At 39.9% G+C, this 19,896-nt stretch overlaps 1 protein-coding gene across 6 annotated transcripts in view; it reads left to right on the top strand.

Moving 5' to 3' along the window:
* Positions 1-2,167: 2,167 nt before the first annotated feature.
* Positions 2,168-19,896, top strand: part of NAP1L1 (nucleosome assembly protein 1 like 1) — a 40,753-nt gene continuing 23,024 nt past the window's right edge. For 2 of the 6 annotated variants that reach the window (XM_087934475.1, XM_087934474.1), the window contains exons 1-2: positions 2,281-2,396; positions 19,321-19,409. In XM_087934475.1, the coding sequence (XP_087790601.1) occupies positions 19,352-19,409 (58 nt within the window). In that variant the 5' untranslated portion in view covers positions 2,281-2,396; positions 19,321-19,351. Of the gene's footprint in view, positions 2,397-2,503; positions 2,832-16,825; positions 16,863-19,320; positions 19,410-19,896 lie in introns of those variants that run through there. The other 4 variants (XM_026699338.2, XM_026699329.2, XM_087934472.1 and 1 more) reach the window with 4 other exon arrangements.

Raw genomic sequence — 19,896 nt, 5'->3', positions numbered from 1 at the left:
GGTCTATTATTCTTCTGAAGAAGGATACCACTATTTTGATCTTTGTGAAAGCCAGGAAAATGTGTATACCAAACAATATATACCATGAGTGATACCATGAGATTAGACAAAAATCAAAGTCTGTTCCAGTCTTCGACGGAGAACATTTATCAAAAAAGAAGGTATACATCTGGGATTTATTGTTTTTTAAAAAAATGAAACTAAAATCAAGTTTGTTAGAAGTAAAAGAAAGAAATATAAAGTTGGTTTATTTGACCAAGATTCAGAGTTGTTTTCTCTGGTAACTCTTAATAGACTTTTGCTGACACTGGGACTGAAATGACAAAGTTTTAAAGATGTTTTCATAGATAAGAGATGAGATATAGGAAGATGAGTTCATTTGTTGTATTTTAAGAGAAAGTGATAAATTTGTTTATACTTTCTATGATTAAGGTGGAAAATCATTTCTTCATATATTTTTTCTTTACTATATTCTAATTCTTTTTTTCCCTTTCTGTACTTTTTTTATGTTTTAGTTTGCATTAATTCATTTCATATTTAATGATAATTTAATTATTTTAAGTTAAATTATTGCACTGTAGTTAACTATATAAAAAGTTTTTACATGAATGAAACACTGAGTTTGCTAACTAAAATTTACTTAACATGAATTCTGACAATAAAGAATTACTCAATTGAACTGCTTCAAAGGAAACTTGGAATTTTCCAGCAGGGCAAAATCCAGTCTTTACAAAGGAAGATTTTTAAGGTGGAATGGGTGAGGACTGACAAACTGATCAATTAGGAATCTGAGAAGACCAGATCACATAATTCCTGATTTTGATTTAATAAAACGTCATGAAGAGTGGATTAAATATGGAGAAATCTATATTCTGAGTCATGCCTGGGAAAGTTTCCTGGTCATGGGTATGTAAAAGATTAGAAAGACTAATTTTACTTCAAATATTTATTGTATATATAGATGTCATTTATAATAGTAACTGAAGATATGAAACATGAGCACGCAGAGAGAGGCTAATGACAAGTTACATAATTATTTTAGAAGTTGGAATACAAATACATAATTGCTAAATTTGATGATATCACTCTGCACTCTTTGTTTTGACATCATTGCCTTTTGCATCACCGATAAAATCTTTGTCATATATTTATCAACTGCTACTGTGTCATCTTGATCCCATTACATCTATCTCGTAGAGTATTCTGCTGCCAGCACAATTACTCATATTTCTTATGGCTTTCATCATGTAACATGTCATAACACCCTCCACTATCTTCCTGTCTATTCCAAGCTTTCTTTTCAAAGCTCTTCAAACCTTTATATCTCATTTCTTCTTGACCCTTATACCATTCTGTATCCCAATTTCAGTTTTGTTCCTGCAGTTCCATCACCCTAAATAATCCAAAGGTCTCTTCTCTCTCAAATGAGTCAGTCCTTTCCCTTTTGTGCTCAGCACAGCTATCTAAACGTTAGTGATCTGACATCAAAGTGACTTTCACATAATCCACTGTTAACTGTAGTTAAACTGCTAACATGAATGCTCCTATTTCTTTTTTTCCTATTGTTTCTCGTGTCAAATTAGAAATTCTCTATAATCTCTATAATCTTATACAGTACCAACATCAGATTATAGAACTTGTGAAGATCCAGCCCTTTCCAGAAGTTTTGGATTACAGCCTGCATCATTGCCCACTAGCTGGACTGGTGGCACGGCATCATTTGAACTCATGTTGTAGTCCAGTGCATTCAGCGGGGTTCCACATAATGTAAGACCCGCATGGATGTATATTGAGACAATAAAATACAGTAACTAAATATATCTGAGTTAAATATAATAAAAAATTAAGACAACTGCAACCACAATTTATACACTGAGTTAATAATAGTGTCAGTTTAGAGCATTAATGTAGTGATAATAATAGCACTCAACACTCAGTTATGGAGAAACAGAAGATGGTTAATTTGGAAATGTCTGCCTCAGAAAAGGGAAAATTTGCACTCCCAGCACGAGCATCCTTCCTTCCCTTTCGCTCCGCGCGTTGTTTATCACAGAGAATCCGGGAGCACGTGGCCTAACCGCGGAGCGCCAATGCAGCCGCCTAGCTTGAGGGTTGGCGGGTTGATTGGCGGGAGAGAGGGAGAGCGAGAGCGAGAGAGAGAGAGGATTCCTTATTTGTCACTAGGCAGCAATTTAGCCATTCCCCGGCAGGCGCGCGCCCGAGGTTGCCTGGAGACCGAGGCGCGCGGGAAAGAGAGGCGGTGGAGGGGGGGGGGTGTTACGTAGTGACGTTAATTCTATATGAGCGCGAGCGGCGGGAGCTTGGGTCTTTTTACCGCCGGCTGCGAGAGGCTTCTTCCTCAGTCCTGAGTCACTGCGAGACCCGGCCTCGCGCAGGTAACCGAGACGCGTGTCTTCGAGGGTGGGATCGTGAAGATCACAGCCGGACCGCCCGCCGGCTAGATATCGATCTCGGCCCACCAGTTGCAGGGTTCCTCGCGTCCAGTCGGCACAGAGGAAGGGGGAGAAAGCGAGCTGAGGCGGTGCCCTTCTTGGCCGTTGGTCTTCTTGTGGGGGATTGTGCCTCACTTCTCAGCGGTGGTGGTTGCTCGAGTGGGAGACTAGTCGCGCGCGGAAGGGCGGGGGGGCAAGGCCATTTTTTTCTAATTCCGCCCTCATCACTTTCGCCTTAGGGTGAGGCCTTTGGCCGGGCGGCTAGATCTGGCTTGGCTTGGCCGGGCCTAGTCTGGCCGGCTGAAGCACTAGCAAACACGTGGAAAACAGGCAGGTCTGGGCCGCCTCCGGCGCCTTTCCCCCTGGAGTCGGTGACCTGTAAGTGGCGCTGCGTGGATTAAAAACCTCTTACCAGGGCTGAGACGTTAATAGGATTTTGCCGCGAAGGGGTAGGGAAAAGGGGATCGAAATAGGCAGTCGGTTTTAATAGTGGGTCCCCGGGAGAGGCTAGGTGTGGGATTTTGGGGAGGGTGCGCGTTGCGGCGGGGAGTCTATCACTCCTGCTCCCTGAGGAAACAATCGGTTTAGAGATAACTTTACGCTGTTTTATAACACCCCCCCCCCGCGATTTAAAAGCAGTTCCCATATGTACTAATAAAAAGTCCTTTTTTCACTTTCCCTCTTTTTGCACAGAGAGAGTGTTGTATTTGTAGATCAATTTTGTTGACTCAGTTGGTTGTTTTAATAGCTATTCTAAATGTACTTTATAACTTTTGAGATAGTGCCAGGACTATGGTTTTAGACAGCATCACATTAACTGTTAGGGTGGCTGCACTTTAATCTGCAGAACAGGCTTTATGATAGACCATATGGTTTTAAGGACAGGACACTATAAAAGCAAGATTAAAGTGTCTTGAAATACTATTCCTTGCTTCATTGTTTTTCAGTAGATAGGTGGTTGCATTTGATTAGAAGGGTGGGATATACAATAGCGTACTACCACTATTTTCTTTTTGATGTGGCAACAAAAAGGAGATGTGTAAAATGAGAAGTACCATTTCAGTAGAAGATTAAAAGATAAGTCTGTTTCAGAAATTGGGTAATGGTGGGTTTTGAATATAAATTAGTGAAGGACCTAAGACGATAAAATATAAGAAAGGTATCCAAAGAATGCATATACACAAGACTTGATGTGTACTTTTTTTAATGTACGATTTAATATCTAGAAAGGGTGCAAATGACAGTTGGCATGACCTTAAATTCTGGATTTTTTGCATTCTCTGATGTGGCAAGTGAATTTGTCTTTTAAAAAATTGGCTTGAAATTTTTCATGACTTTCCAATTCAAATATATTTTTTGTTGGCCAATGTGTTGTATAGAAACATTTTCACAAATTGATATTTTAAATAGCAAAAATAGTTTTCTTGCACATCTAGGTGTTGTCTATTAATAGTGCTAAATTTAGAGACATAAAACCCTAATTGTTACACAATCTGTAGCAATATTTATTTTAAATGGTTGGCAGCTCTTGGCAAGTTACTTTCTTTTGATTACCCTTCTGTAAAATGGAAGTGATTAATATATCTGAAGATGCATGTCCAAAATTATAAAAATGGATTGGGTCTAGCAAAGTAATGAATACTAAGAGTTTTGGCTCAGGAGGATATTCTGCCACATGTAAATATAAGCATTATTTAATCTACTTTATTAAACTGAAGCTTTTCAGATAAATAAAATAAATGTTCAGATGCATTTTTCCAGGAAAGCACAGTCAGTTGTGTTGAATCAGAAAACTGGTCCTGCACTTTACAATCTGGTCATGTGTTAGAGTTCCTTAACTGAGGTTGGTTTAGTTGTGTTTCGTAATACAGATACATCTCATTGAACAAACACTTGTTTAGCAGTTATTCAGAGTTGTGTTGTATGGGGGGTGACTGACAATGGATGAGTTACATTGTAATTTCTGAAGTTGGAGCATTCCTGAGATCACATGATCACAACTGAGGCATTTGGCAATTGGCTCACAATAATGACATTGCAGTGTCCCATGGTCATAAAGTTGCCATTTGCTGCCTTTACTGCCAGCTTCAGACAAAGTCATTAAGGAAGCTGGCAGGAGATTGCAAGTGGCAATCATGTAACCATGGGACACTTAGGTAGGATTCGCCTAACAATGATAACTAGGATGTTGAAACTGTGAGAAATACCTTTATAAACTTGATATTACACATGGATTGCAATTCAAATAGTAAATAAACAAATTGACCGGTTCAACACCTAATGTACACAACATAATAGTACAGTATGTGCATAGGTTATGCCTATACAACATTGGCCTGTGGACTGAGTGTGACCTGCCAAACAGTCTTATGTAGCCCACTGGCATTTTTTAAAATACTCAATTTGCTGCTGCCAAATGTCCCAACCACCTTTTAAAGTAACACTGCAAATCAGTTTATGTTCAGCAACATTTATATACAAATATTAATTACGGCCGAAGTAAAACCAGAGCTGAGAAAGTAGTTTTTCATGTGTTTGTATACTGCCGAGTTTCCATGTTTTCAATATTGTGTATTTATCATGCAGTATTTATATTAACTGTATGGCAGCACCTAGCATAAAGGTAATTTAGTAATATTTGCTTAATTGATCTGTATTGCCCTAATGATCAGCAAAACATAACTGGAATACCCATGTGGTAATTAATGTAGACATTACTCTCTGAGATCATGAATTGCTGTTTAAAAACATCCAGTTATGTTTCAAACACGGATAGGAAATTAGAACCTAATCCTTTCTTGTGGAGTATTAAATAGAGCTACTATCTGGAATGTCTATTATTCATAGACCTCCTTTCCCAATATTATTGTGATACAGATGTTGAAATGGGCTTTGCTACATTAAACAGAAAACATTTGGATTTTGTGACAGTGATGAATATAAGAATTTTGTTGAATAATAATCCACTGTAAATTCAGTATTCTGTTCCATTATTAGACAGATGTTTTTTCAGGAAAAAAGCACCTTTGGTACCCCCTTTCTGTTTTTTTCCTCTTAATAACTGATGTTATGGAATAGATAATCATACTTTTTCCAACTCTAGCACCCTATTTCAAGGCCTGTGAGCCATTATTGCACACAGTATTATCCCAAGCATTGTAGTACTCATAGATATATGCCAGTGTAGCAATATTGACATTTTTATTTTTGATTGCTTTCTCAAGAATTCCTAATAGGGATTTCATTCTCAGTAGCTGCAAATTAGGTTAATGTATCATTTTTTTCTATTTTTGGCATCTGTCCTGTTCTGGTGCACTTTTCTCAATCACCTTTAGTTTAGATTTCATAGTATAAAGTAAGTACTATAGGGGGATAGGATCTTTTCCTCAGTATTATGACTTTCCAAAATTTTCATGAGATTTGCAGAATTGAGTCCTTACAAAAAAGTTAAATTGCATGGAAATGTTTTCTTAAAAATAAACTTGCTGAAAGGGGAATCTTGCCTCACTGAAGTTCTGGTTCTTATAATATTGTACATCATGTTCAAAATGTGTTGGAAAATAGAACAATCAAATTTTCAATTCTAACTATGGACAGAGTTGCTACAGTCTCTTTGTATTTATGCAGTGCTCCTCTATTTAAACTCTAAAGATTCATTTTAGCACTGTTTCACAACCTAGGAAACTTTTGAGATGCTTGGATTTCAACTCCTAAAGCTGCACGGATTGGGCAGATATTTCCCATTTACAGACTACAAGTAATTTTTAAGATATGATCATGATAAATAAGCTTCATTATGGTCATAATTCATGATAGTCATAAAATGTATCCACCATGTGACTGACCCTAATTTACAGCCTTTTGTTATGGCAGTCATTAAGCAAATGACTATAGTTGTTAATATTGTGTTCATTAAATAAACATAAGGATGTGGTTTTGCCGAAAACTAGAAGTAAATGTCAGTTTTTGGCAAAGCCATCAAAAAACATAGTTATGTGTCCAAATGCCCGAAGTGCAATCATGTGACCCTGGGAGGCACTGTGGAAACTTTGAATCTGGGTTTAAGTATCTCCCAGGTAGGCCTGCTGGAATTTTGAATGGTTGCTAAGCAATTGGTCATAAATCGAGGACTAATTGTACCATAATCTTTTTAACAACTTAAGCAAAACATTTAGAAATTGGATCACTGGGATTGGTTGAGAATAATATGATTTTTGTGGAATATTTTTCTAGAGAAAGGAGTATAGGTAGTCCTTGACTTATGGCTACCATTGACCCCAAAATTTCTGTTGTTAAGTGAGACATTTGTGATATTTCTTATCATAGTTAAGTGAATCACTGCAGTAGTTAAGTTAGTAACCTGATTGTTAAATGAATCTGGCTTCCCAATTGACTTTGCTCGCAGAAGATTACATGACCCTGGGACACAGCAACCATCATTAATATGAACCAGGTGCCAAACTTCTGGATTTTGATCTCGTGACCATGAGGATGTGAAAAGCAGTCATAAGTTATTTTTTTCAGTGCTGTTGTAACTTTGAACAGTCACTAAATGAACTGTTTTAAGTTGAGGGCTACTTACGTATTTGGGGCCTTTTTCTGGAAATAGTGTTCTCTTTAATATTTAATAAAGAATATTGTGAAATGTTGGGATTGATGTTATGTTAATGATCTATTAATAAACCAACATTTATTCTTATCCAAAAATAGAATAATTATATTTACATTGATATATCTGCTAGGGGTGGAATTCTAGCATGTGGATTTCTTTACGCAGGCTTAGGAGGACTTCAGAATACAAAATCTTACTCTTAAAGATTTTCTGTGGCATAAAACCTAAGGACAACTAATAGTTTGGATTGTCATGTGTTACTATATGAATGATTACTTGATGGTGAGATGATGTATTTCAGCATTATAATTTTCATTAATATTCTCTTCAAACTTTAATGAATTGGAATGAGCAGAAGAAATATGTAGTCATGTATTCTGCTAGTTTTATTCATCATGATTGTGAAGTCTAAAGTATACAGTACTTAGAATTTTTTTCTGATGTTCTTTGCACAAGAAAATGTACAGATAGAGCTAAGAATAGGGATTGTGCATAAATAATACTTAAGTAGAAGTTATGACATGTTCTGAATTTCATTGTTCAAATAGATCACATTTATTTTTAAACTTTCATCAAAATTATTATTTTTAATATGGAAGACCAATTATTTAATAATGTTAAGAATTGCAAAAGATTTGACATGAAGACATGCGTACCATAGGTTTTTTTTTTTAATGGAATTGCTTTCAAAGGACTTTTGATATTTCAATCAGTCTCTTTTCTCTCTTCTCTTCCCTTTTTATCTTAAGAATGGTAGGAGAAAAGATACAAGATGTCAGTAAACAAGTAGTTATTACTACATAGGCAGTACAGATTGGATAATATCCATGATGTATTCATGAATCTGCTGACAACATTTTAGACCATAATACAGAGCAAGATTGACCTTTATGTTACTTTAAATATCCAGATAAAGCCTGATGACGTAGACAAAAAGTCCTTGAGTTTAAGGTCTGATATTGTTCCCGTGTACTGTTGCTTAGTCTGGCAAGACTTTGTGGTTCTAGTTTCTTAAATTAAGGTCTCTTGACTCTCTTTGCTATTCTTTCTAGTGGAGAATTCAATGAAAGATTAAATGGCTTCCTCTGCAATGCAGAAAGATAAGAGTGGATAGGATGCATAAACTGAACTAAAGCAGCAGGGTTTTTTTTTTTTTTGCCATAATCATCCACTGTGAAATCAAGGTACATCATTGATAAAGCAAACTTGAAGAAACACCTCCCCACCTACCATCAATATTTAATTTTTTCTTGAATTTCTTGTCCTTCTCTTTTGTTATGTTAATCAATTCCCAACTATGTGCAAAATTTCATGTTCTGATCCTGAAATCTTCCACTTTTTTTTTAAATGCATATTTTTCTTCCAAAGTATACACATTTGACCATTCTGGGGGTGCAGAGCATTTCTTAAAAATGAATCCTACAAGTGGTAGACTGTTCAGGCAGTCTGGTTTTAATGCCATGTTACTTCCTTTAGATGAGGGTGTCAAACTCAATTTCATTGAGGGCAACATCAGGACTGTGGTTGACCTTCGGGGGAGATGGGTGTGGCCAACTGGGTGGGTGTGGCCAGCTTGCCAACACCCACTGGGCATGGCCAGGTTTACGCCACTCACCAAATGTTTTCTCTTTGCATTGAATAAACTGGGCTTAATCCATGCTGGCCGGCCCCTTAAATTTTATAGGATGACCCTGTGAGCTGCATCTAACCACATCCCAGGCTAGATCTAGCCAGCAGGCCTTGTGTTTGACATCTCTGCTTCAGATTAATAAGTCATGTTTTTCAAGAAGCATATGATTTGGATCTCTTTTTTGAATTCCATTTATAGAAAATCTAGCAATGTCATTTAGGAAAATAAAATTATATGAGTATTTTTTATGTTGTCAACAGTTTCTGTTACAGTATTCAGTCTATAATAACAAAATGCAAGATTGGTTTGTAAAGATTGTTACCATAGCAGCAACTGGTGTTAACAGTTTAGAGAGATAGGCTGAAAGTGTCATTGGTTCCAAAGATGTTCAACTGAATTTTTGACCATTCCACTTTTAATCAGATCACATTAGCATTTCTGCATTGATGCAAATTTAATATAAAATTTATATTTTATAGAAAAAAGAGGACATTTCAGTATATTTAGTTATTGTTTATGGTTCCAAATTTAATGAATAGAAGAACACTTTGTAAATAATGCTATTAAACTTTAAAAATATTTTTGTAGATATTTCATAATGAAAATTCGAATTGTTAGAGACATCACAATGATCTTACATAATTCATTGAAGTGAAATGAAATGCTATACAAGAGGATTTGTATTGTGTGTGCAGATACATCTGTGTTTGAAACAAAATTTGAAGGTGTTTGAATCTAATGAAATATAGTTCTAAAAATTGATGCAAGTTTATCAGTACCTTGCATGTAATAGTTTTATGTAGAAAGGCTATGTTTGAGGAACCCTTGAAAAGGCAGTCAGTGTATTGACACGTATCTTACCCAAAATAGCTGGAAACTATTATACAGATGGAAGATACATCACTCAATAAGGCTGGAAGTATGAAAACTTTGATGATTTGCTAAATCAATTTGATTATCAGTCAAAATATAGAAACATAGAAAACTGATGACAGAAAAAGATTTAGCGGTCCATTGAGTCTGCCCTTTGAAGATTTTTTTTCTTATTTTTAATTATTTTATAAATTTATTTTTATTTTATTTTTTAAATTTTTGTTGGATAATGGACATATGTTTATCCCAAGCATATTTAAACTCAGTTACTGATAATTGACTCATTATTTTTTACCTGATATACTATTTTCTAACATTACTTTTAAATTTCCATCCTATCAGTTTGGCATTATGTCCCTGTATTCTTGATTTTTGCTTAATACTGAAAATGCTGCCTTCTAGAAACTTATTCACACCCTTAATATATTTAAATGTTCAACCTTGTCACCCCTTTCCCCCATCTGTTCTCCTGGCTGTACATATTCAGTTCCTCCAATCTCTCCTGATATGTTTTGTCCCTAAGACCTTGCACCATTTTTATTACTCATCTCTGGACTTCCTCAATCTTATCAATATCTTTTTAAAAATGGTCTTCCACTAAAGCCATCAGATAGACTCCAGACAAGCCATTGAAGAAACCTGCTATTTGATAACTTAATGGAAAAATTGGCCTTTACTAGTAATATCTAATTGCTTTTAACTGAAGATATTGTTTTAACTAAATGTACCCAAAGTTCTAATAACAATTTTGTATATCTGTTCTTCTGGTGGGAAAAAATACAATATATCAGAATTCAATAATACAAATACTTTAAATTGTTATCTAATATAGTCTGGCATTCTTGAGTATGCAGCTTATGTACAAGAAGCAACCCTGCTCAGTTAACAATGACCAGTTATGTGAGTCTGTCTGTCACGGATATCTCTGCAAATGAATAACAATATTGGAGAAGCAAGTGCTAGGATGAATAAGATCCTTCAAGTAAGAACAATGTTTCAGGACACAATGTTACAATTTGCACAGAAAGAAGTTAATAAATTTTACATGCCATAATCACACATACTCTTTGTTAATAAAGATAAGAGGGAATTAATTGTGATGACTAACATAAATATAATTGGTTGCAGCAATATCAATTAAAATTATCTATTTTGAAATCAGTTGCAGATCAGTTGCATTTCCAGTGTTTGCTTCTGCTAATCTTTGTGGATAGGTTTACCTTAGTATTGCAGAACAATTTTGAATAATACACAGACAACTTTCTTTTCAGAGTGCAAACTGGTTTGAAACATCCAAATTACTTCTGTAGTATAGCACTCCCTATAGTTGTTAGGAGATGATCAAGTCATAAGTGTCTTTTTTCTGTACCAAGATAACATTGGATTCTTCTACCATTCACAGTGTAGTTTAGGAATATTACTTAAAGACTTTTCAACCTAATACATTGGTTGTGATCATACAAAAAGAGGAAGACCATGGTTCTGATAGGCTTAAAAATGGTTACAATACCATATCTCTTCCAGATCCATTGCAAGATACTGTGTTTCTCCAACAACACGGCCCCCACAATAGGAAGGCCCAGCGTGTTTTCTAGGCATAAGGTGAAATTAAGCCCCTCCCCCAAAATTTAGGCCTATTTTAAAACATGCAAAATGGGGGGAAGGGCAGGGAGAACTTGTTGTTTGGAGCACCCCACGGGCAGCTATGCCTCAACACCAGCCGCTCCTAATGGCTGATCATGGAGCGCGGAGAACTCTCTACCCCCATCAAGCACCTTTGCTGCAGACCCGGGTATGGTGTTGGCTGCAGGCCGGGGCGGTGGGCGGCAGCAGTGTGGATGATGGCTTCGGCGGTGGTGGGGCACTTTGCATCACGGGATCTTTGCTGGCCACCGCTTCCTCCGCCGTCGCTTTCCTTTCTGCCCTTGCCACGGCTTATGCTGTGTTTGGAGTGCTGCCATTGGGCAAGACACAGAGGCTGGAGTCCTTGCTGGTCATCGTGGTAGCGGAGAAATGGCCCTTCCAGCAGGTGGAGGAATGGTTCAAGTGCATTTCTCCACCAGCAGCGTTTCAGCCACTTCATTCATACTTCTACGGAGGTCTGTAGGATGATTCCCTTTCTCCTATGTTTGGATTGGAAGGTTTGCCTCTGCTTGAAGGGAAAAACAGATAGATGGTTCCCTTTTTAAAACTACCAGGAGGCGAGGGGAGGAAGCTGCCCAGCCAGACTGTATTCCTAGGGAACTGACAGAGGCAATGAGAATAAAGCAATTCTCCTCCATGTTGCATCGAGAGCCCAGGATGGGTTGACTCCTTCCTATGACATCATAACTGAGTCTGTACTAAGATATAAAAGCCAGCCCCCAGGAGAGACCCCAGCTTTTGACTTTGCTCCTTTCAGTCAGTAGCTGTGTCTCTTAAAGTGTTCTGTTAGATAGCAATCACCAGCGATCTTCAGTACTTTTTTCCTCTCTTCAAGCAGCTCCCAGGGATCTGGGCAGCTAGTCTTTCAGGAGAGCCCTGCAACGTCACAGAGCTCTGTGCAGGCAAGCTGGGCAGTGTCTGCAGACCTCCCCCACGCCTGCAGTTTGGAGCGATCATAAACACGATTGGCGGAATTCATTGCGGATGCTACTCTCAATTCCGCCAAATTTGCATCCAAGGCCATGGCATTTTCTGTAGCAGCAAGAAGATTTTTATGGCTCCGAAATTGGCAGGCGGAGTCACACTGAAAATGAAAGCTGGCTTCAGTTCCTTTCGCAGGCGATAAGCTTTTTGGCGATGCTCTGGAACCTTATCTCATCGAAACCAGAGATAAATGTAAAATTCTCTCTTCCTCTGGGAAGAAGGCCCACTATCTCCCTGCTCCTTATCACCCTCCTACCTTCTGAGGGGAGACCTCATCTCGCTTCCCCCGCTCTCACAGGCCATACTCCCAACGCCAAGACCAACGGGCAGGCAACAACCTTCTGCTGGTAAATGGCCCTTTCGGGGGGAGGGGGTCGTTCCTTCCATCACTCTTAAGTAATCCCTCGTTCTCCCTACCCATCGGAGGTCGCCTAGCCTTCTTTGCCTCCAAATGGGAGGAGTCAATGACGGACGCCTGGGTGCTCAGCACTATTAGATCAGGGTTACAATTGGACTTCCTAACCCCCAGCCCACCCCAAATTTTTTGATCTGTCCTGTATCTCGGGACATTTCCAGGCAAGCCTTCATGAATCAGGCCATTCAGCACCTTTTTGAAATCAGGGCTATTCAACCTGTTCGCCCATCTTAACTGGGACGTGGGCTTTACTCTTGCCTTTTCCTCGTTCCCAAAGCCTCGGGGGTGGCGAGCCATCCTTGATCTAATTTGTAAAATACAGGCAATTTAAAATGCAGACTCTACATTCTATTTTAGAGAGCGTTCAGGAGGGTGACCTCCTCTCTTCCACTGATCTCACTGAGGCTTACCTCCACATCCCAGTTTGTCCTCATCATCGCCAGTTTCTCCGTTTGTGTGATCAGAATACCTATTACCAGTATCGAGCACTTCCCTTCGGCCTCTCATCGGCTCCAAGGGTCTTCACAAAGGTTCTGGCAGCATTGGTGGCATCTCTGCGTTCTATTCCAGTGAGGATCCAATGCTACTTGGATGACATTTTGATTCTTTCCTCTTCCATCCTTGCGGCCCATGGGATCTGCAAATTACCCTGTCATGTCTCCAGAGCCATGGATTTTCCATCAACACCAAAAAGAGCCAGTTCTCTCCTACAACCAAATTGCAGCACTTGGGAGCAGTCATCGATACCAGGTCGTGCCAGGTTTTCCTGTCCCCAGCTCGTGGAAAGAGCCTTGCAGAGATCATCAGCCACATCCAGCAACATCAAATTGTCCCCCTGTTGCTGCTGTTCAAACTTCTGGGGAAGATGGTTTCCTGTATTGGCATCGTCCCATGGGCTCGGCTCCACTCCCGAGCCCTCCAATGGTTCCTGCTTCCCTACCAATGAGCAGGAACCAGCCAGTCATCCATCAAGGTGCCACTCCCGCCACAAATCCGGAGATCTCTCAGTTGGTGGCATTCCCCATCTGTCTGGAGGGGACTTTTGTTCAGGGACCCAGACAGGCTAGTGATAACCACCGATGCCAGCCTCCTGGGTTGGGGTTCCCATATGCAGGGCCAGATAGCTCAGGGCGTTTGGTCCAGATCGGGACAGACCCTTCCCATAAATTGGCTAGAGCTCAGAGCTATTTTTCTGGCTCTCAAGCATTTCAGGCAATCAGTGACCGGCTCTCATGTTCTAGTCCCTATGGACATCATGGCCGTAAAGGCTCATGTCAACCGGCAAGGGGGGATGAGGTCCAAAGCCCGCATGAGAGAGGCTCTACGGCTGGGGTTATGGGCCTGTTATCAATCTCGGCAGACCACATCTCCGGGGTCAACAACTCCCAGGCTGACTGGCTCAGCAGGAGCCTAGTCGACCAGGCAGAATGGTCCATTCCTCCGTCTCTATTCAGGGATCTTTCCCTCAGATTCGGAACACCGGAGGTGGATCTTTTCTCCACTCCTCAAAACGCCCAAGTCACCAGATTCTTCACCAGGTTTCCTTGCCAGGGAGCGGAGGGGACCAATGCTCTTTGGTGCAGATGGCCCAAGGGTCTTCTCTACACCTTTCCCCCGCTTCCCATCATTCCGGCAGTAATTCGGAAGATGTTGGAGGAACATGCGGAGTTCCTCCTCCTGTCACCCTGTTGACCAAGGAGGCCCTGGTTTGCGGACCTGGTCAACCTATCGGTAGCTTTTCCTTGGAGGATCCCTGCCCATCTAATCTCCCTTCACCAGGGGGCCCTGCTCCACCCAGAGCCCCAGTGGTTCAAGCTGACTGTGTGGCACTTGAGCGGCAGCGGCTAGAGGAGGCTGATCTTCCAGAAGGGGTCATCCTCACTATTCTGGCTTCTTCTACAAGGCGCATATATGATGCTGCCTGGAAGGCTTTTTCCCGATGGTGCCTTAGGGAGGGTCTTTCTCCTGCTTCAGCCCAGTTGGCAGAAGTTCTTAGCTTCCTTCAGCATGGGCTGGAGAAAGGTGTGGCCCCCAACACCTTACGCAAGCAGGTTGCAGCCCTCTCCTCAGTCTTTTCATGGGGTTCGCTTCCTTCCTTATCCCATCACACTTCAGTCAGGAGGTTTTTGAAAGGGGCTTCCAACCTGCACCCTCCGGTGGTTCACAGGTATCCTTCCTGGGAACTTCATTTGGTCCTTAATGCCCTTACAAAGCCCCCCCCCCCCTTTGAACCCCTTAGAACAGTGTCTCACTGTTTCCTGACTCTGAAGGTAGTGTTCCTTGTTGCCATCACTTCTGCCAGGAGGGTTTCCGAGCTTGGTGCTCTTTCCATCAGACAGGACCTTTGTTCCTTTCACGATGATAGGGTTGTTGTTCGTCTGGACCCCTCATTTATTCTGAAGGTTAACACCTGGTTTCACAGGTCCCAGGACATTGTTTTGCCTGACTTCTGTCCTCTCCTGCACCATGACTTAGAGCGGCAGTGGCACACGCTAAATGTAAGAAGGGCTCTTAGAATATACATTAAGCGCACTTCCTCCTTCAGGAAGTTGGAAGCCATGTTTGTTTCCTTTTTCCCTTCTCACTTGGAACACAAGGCCTCTTCTACTATTAACAGGTGGGTCAGGTATTGCATTGAGCAGGCCTACAAAGCTGCGGCATTTCCGGTTCCCCGAGGTCTGACGGCACACTCTACCAGAAGCAGCCACTTCTGCTGCCTGGGCGACACAAGCATCCTTGGAGGAGATTTGTCGTGCGGCCACGTGGACATCCCCGTCTCCTTTCATCAGACACTACCGTTGGATGCTTTTGCCTCAGCGACTGCAGCCTTCGGCAAATGGGTGCTTCAACGAGTGGTTCCACAGTCAGTGTGATGAGCCAGACAAGGACCCACCCGTGGACATGCAAGCTTTGGTATGTCCATCCTGGGCTCTCAATGCAGCACGGAGGAGAATGGGCATTGGTAGAAGTTACCATGAACGCCCTTTCTATCTATGCTGCGAGAGAGCCCAGCCCCTCCCTTGATTCGTCCAGAGAGGGTAAGACATATTTATTTATTTATTTTGGGCTTTCAGAGACACCTTTCAATCTGTCAAGTATCTTCGCCAAAGCTGGGGTCTCTCCCGGGGGCTGGCTTTTATATCTTAGTACAGACTCAGCTATGACATCATAGGAAGGAGTCAACCATCCTGGGCTCTCTCGCAGCATAGATAGAAAGGGCGTTCACGGTAACTTCTACCAATGCCCAACTTAAAGAGGGGGAAAAGATCCACGGGCGTTTCAGGTGGCTGGAGCAAGAGGAGAGTGCCCGACCATACAGGAGACGAGACTGTGACCTGAAGCTCTGGGACGGGAAGCAAAGTGAGGCAGGGGGAGAAACAATGGCATCACCCTCCTGCTGCTACTTCCACCCACTGAAGCCCAAATGACTCACCGACTTGCAGGACGTTGCCGATGCAGCCACCATCAAGCAAAGCAATGTCCCTGCGGGAGGGCAGGTGGTTCTCGTTGGCAGCCGGGTCTGTCCTGCCACTGCTGCCGCTGTTGTTGGGGAAAGCGCTGGAAAGAGAGTTGCCACTGCCAGTGGAAACCGTGGAAGTTATGGAGGCTGCTTCCCTGCCTGAGAAGCAGCTGGAACGCTGCTGGTGGAAGAATGTGCTCGAACCATTCCTCCACCCACTGGAAGGGCCACTTCTCTGCTATTGCTGCGATGTCCAGCAGGGACTCCGGCCTCTGCGTCTTGCCCAATGGCAGCACTCCGAATGCAGCATAAGCCACGGTGAGGGCAGAAGGGAAAGCGGTGGCGGAGGAAGTGGCAGCAGCAGCTGCCAAAGGTCCTATGACGCAAAGTGCCCTGCTGCTGCCAAGGCCGACAACCACGCTGCCGCCGCCCGCCCACTGACCCAGCCTGCAGCCAGCACCATACCCGGATCTGCAGCAAAAGCGCTTGGCGGGGGTGGGAGCTCTTCATGCTCCACCATGGTCAGCCTTTAGGAGTGGCTGGTGGCGAAGCGTGGCTGCCCACAGGGCACTCTAGGCAAGGGTGCACGGGGGGGATTAAGTCACCCCTGAAAAGACGGCCTAGCTGTTTTTTTGGGGGGGGGGGGTCAAAAGAAAATAAGGCCTGGCCTTATATTCTGTGGAACACAGTAGTTGAACATTAGTATAATTTCTGTTTAAAGCAATTTTAAATTATTACTTTCCTTTTCTTAAAGGTTTGTTGCGATCTGAAAATATGGCAGACATTGACAAGTAAGCATACAACTTTTTCCCCATTTTGACTGATGTTAATTTTTGAAAGCGCTTAGAACTGCAAAATTCATCCTTAACTTTCAACTTACTATCTGTCACATTTAATGCCAGATTCAGAGCAGTTATGCATATTTGCTTTAAATATTAGATAGCAATGCTTTTATGTTTGCAAGTAAATGTATTTTAAATTCAAAAAGTTGATTCAAATGTGTCATGGTGGTTTGTTTCATATTGTAAAAGGATGAACAAAGATATTTTATACAGTTGACCTTTGACAAACTTTTGAAATTAAAAGAGATAGAAATATGATCATCAAATATCTGTATCATAACTCAATTCATAAAGTACAAAGGAACAGTACGTTCCTCTTCCACCACAATATAAATAAAATGCTTTTCTATTAAATATATATATTTGAAGCATTTATTGTGGTAGAATAATATTTAATGATCAAAAATGCCTTTAGTATTTGCTCACTTAATAGCTACTCCTTAAAATGAATAAACTGCAAAAATAATTTGATAAATTTGCTAGAGAATGTAGGTTGTCCTCAGCTTAGGTTTCAAGCGCATAACTCTGAAGATAAACATAGAAGCCTCAGACTTGTAAAGAAGCAGAAGTATGACATATTTTTTTAAGATTGTGTCATGCTTTTCATTCAGTTGTGAAAAGGTCGCTTTGGAGCACACAAATCTTGCATATCTCTTCCTAAAGAAGCTTTTATTTCTTTAGGATTGTGTGATTGCTTTGAGATGTTTTGGGGGTACATTGTCCCTGCTTTAAAGCACCTTTTTCAGACTAAAAGTCAGAGTAACACACAGGCCTAGTTTTTATAAGCAGCCTAATCATTTTCAAGATATTTATAACCAGCATACTTCTTATAATCTTACTCAATGTTATTTCAGTTAAAATCAGATTTGCTTGTTAAAAACTAATATGTATTACAATACTACGCTATGTATAGTATAATGATTGTTCATCACCACTTCTGTATTACTGCACAAAGTTATTTAAGTATTAATAATGAGATTTTATTGTTGGACATATATACAGGTAGTCCTTGATTTAAATCCATAATTGCGCAGATGGTGGTACTTTTGGTCAAAACCAAATTGGGTTGTGTCCGAAATCCTGGAACAGATTATGGTCATGACCCAAAGCTCTACTGTACATTTTTTTAAACAGCTTTTTCTATATTTCCTTCAATAATGGTACCATAACAATGATTTAATTTTAGGATGCCTGAGAATATCTACATGTAACAATGTTAAACTTGCTTAAAATAATGATTTATCCCAAGGATTCTTTTGGGCTTACCTTATTTAAGTAATGATAATAACATACAAGATAAGATTGTTGCCCTTTAAGAATTCAACATAAATATGGAAGGAACAAGTGAATAGAAGAATAGAATTCAGGTTACATATGGATACAATAAAACATCAGTGTTTTGTTGTGTTGACTTATAAATGCCATTTGCAAAGTAGTGAATATGACATGTCTTAAGTTCTGTTCCAGTGAGAACTGATTGTGAGATTCATGTTGTTATATAATTTTTTTTTAAAAAAATTCCGAAACCAGTAGCTTTATGCTTGACCTGACAGTTTGCTCTTCATTCTGATCAATAATGCTAAATTGGAATGACAATGTTGTCTTACTTTTTCTTAAAAATGTCAGTTACAGTGTTTTGTGTGCCAAAGGTAAGGCAATATACATTTGGAGAATATAAATGGAAAGGGGTAAAGTGCAGTTAGAATAACTGGAAATGATGCATAAATATTTAAATGAGCATTGTATTGCAAGCAGTGTATTCAAGCTATATTCTTTTGTATAATCCATCAGAACAGTAAAAATCAATGTGAAGCCTTACAAAACCAAATTCCAGTAACATCTATCATTTTTGGCACTTAGATTCTTTATGTAACTATAATGCTGAGAATTTTGATCTTCATGTGTATTCAACATAATGTAAATTTGCATCATATGATCTTTTTGCAGGGAAGATACATTGATTCATCTAGCACCAAAGAGCTTGAGGAGTGTCTTTTTTATTAATATTTATACATTTTTATTTTTGTAATGCTTCATAAATGCTCACATACATATTATTTAGGTGTTTTTAATTGCAGAAGCTTATCACAAAGCAAGATATACTGCACACTGCCCTTGAAATATTTCCAGTATCTTAAACTGAAACACATTTAATTGCAAATTATCCAAGGGTTGCATAAGCGGAACAAGAATATTTTCCACTTTTGCTAAAGTTGGTTTTTAATGTTGAAGCAGGATGCTTAAATAAGAGAATCTGATGATTTTTGCATTAAGTAAATTGATTTGAAAGACCTTAACTTCTGTACATATTTTGATCAGAATGTTGATAACACAATGTATTTGAAGTGTTAATTTTTAAGAAAAATTAAAAATCTGATAACAAATTGAAAATTCTTGCTTTGAATAGCAAAGAACAGGCTGAACTTGACCAGCAAGATATGGAAGATGTTGAAGAAGTAGAAGAGGAAGAATCTGGTGAGGATGCTAACAGTAAAGGTAAAGACAGAAACAGTTACTACTATAAATGCACATTTTCAAATGTAATATGAAGCCTAATAAAACAAACTTCTATTAGTGATGTGGGGGAAACAACACCTTGGTAAATGCAGTATTTGCCTTGTAGGTTACAGTCAAATATTTTAATATTTGTGAAAAGTACTTCTAAATAAGCTGCTGTCAGCATTATGAGGTAGACCAGACAGGAAGTATGACTAGATAAGCTAATTTTATTTTATTGTTGTTTTAACATCTTGCAAGTCTGAAAGTATTTCTTTCCTTTACTTCCCAAAGAACTAGGGGAGATTTCTTTTTAGCCTCTTGCCCAGCCCATATTTATGCTGTGGGCAGAGTTGTCGTATCTGACCATTCTCTTGCCCTGTCTCCCAAGGTCATTCCCACATATCATTAGACTTCCACTGAATAGAATGAACTTTATTTTAGTGTCAATACACACAGGATTTCAGTCTTCAAAACGAACACACGC

Source organism: Pseudonaja textilis, chromosome 5 (genome assembly GCF_049901715.1).
Source record: "Pseudonaja textilis isolate UNSWEBS1 chromosome 5, rPseTex1.2, whole genome shotgun sequence".
NCBI classification, from domain to species: Eukaryota; Metazoa; Chordata; class Lepidosauria; order Squamata; family Elapidae; genus Pseudonaja; species Pseudonaja textilis.
Note: the sequence above shows the minus strand (reverse complement) of the source record. Positions and strands in the feature narration are given on the sequence as shown.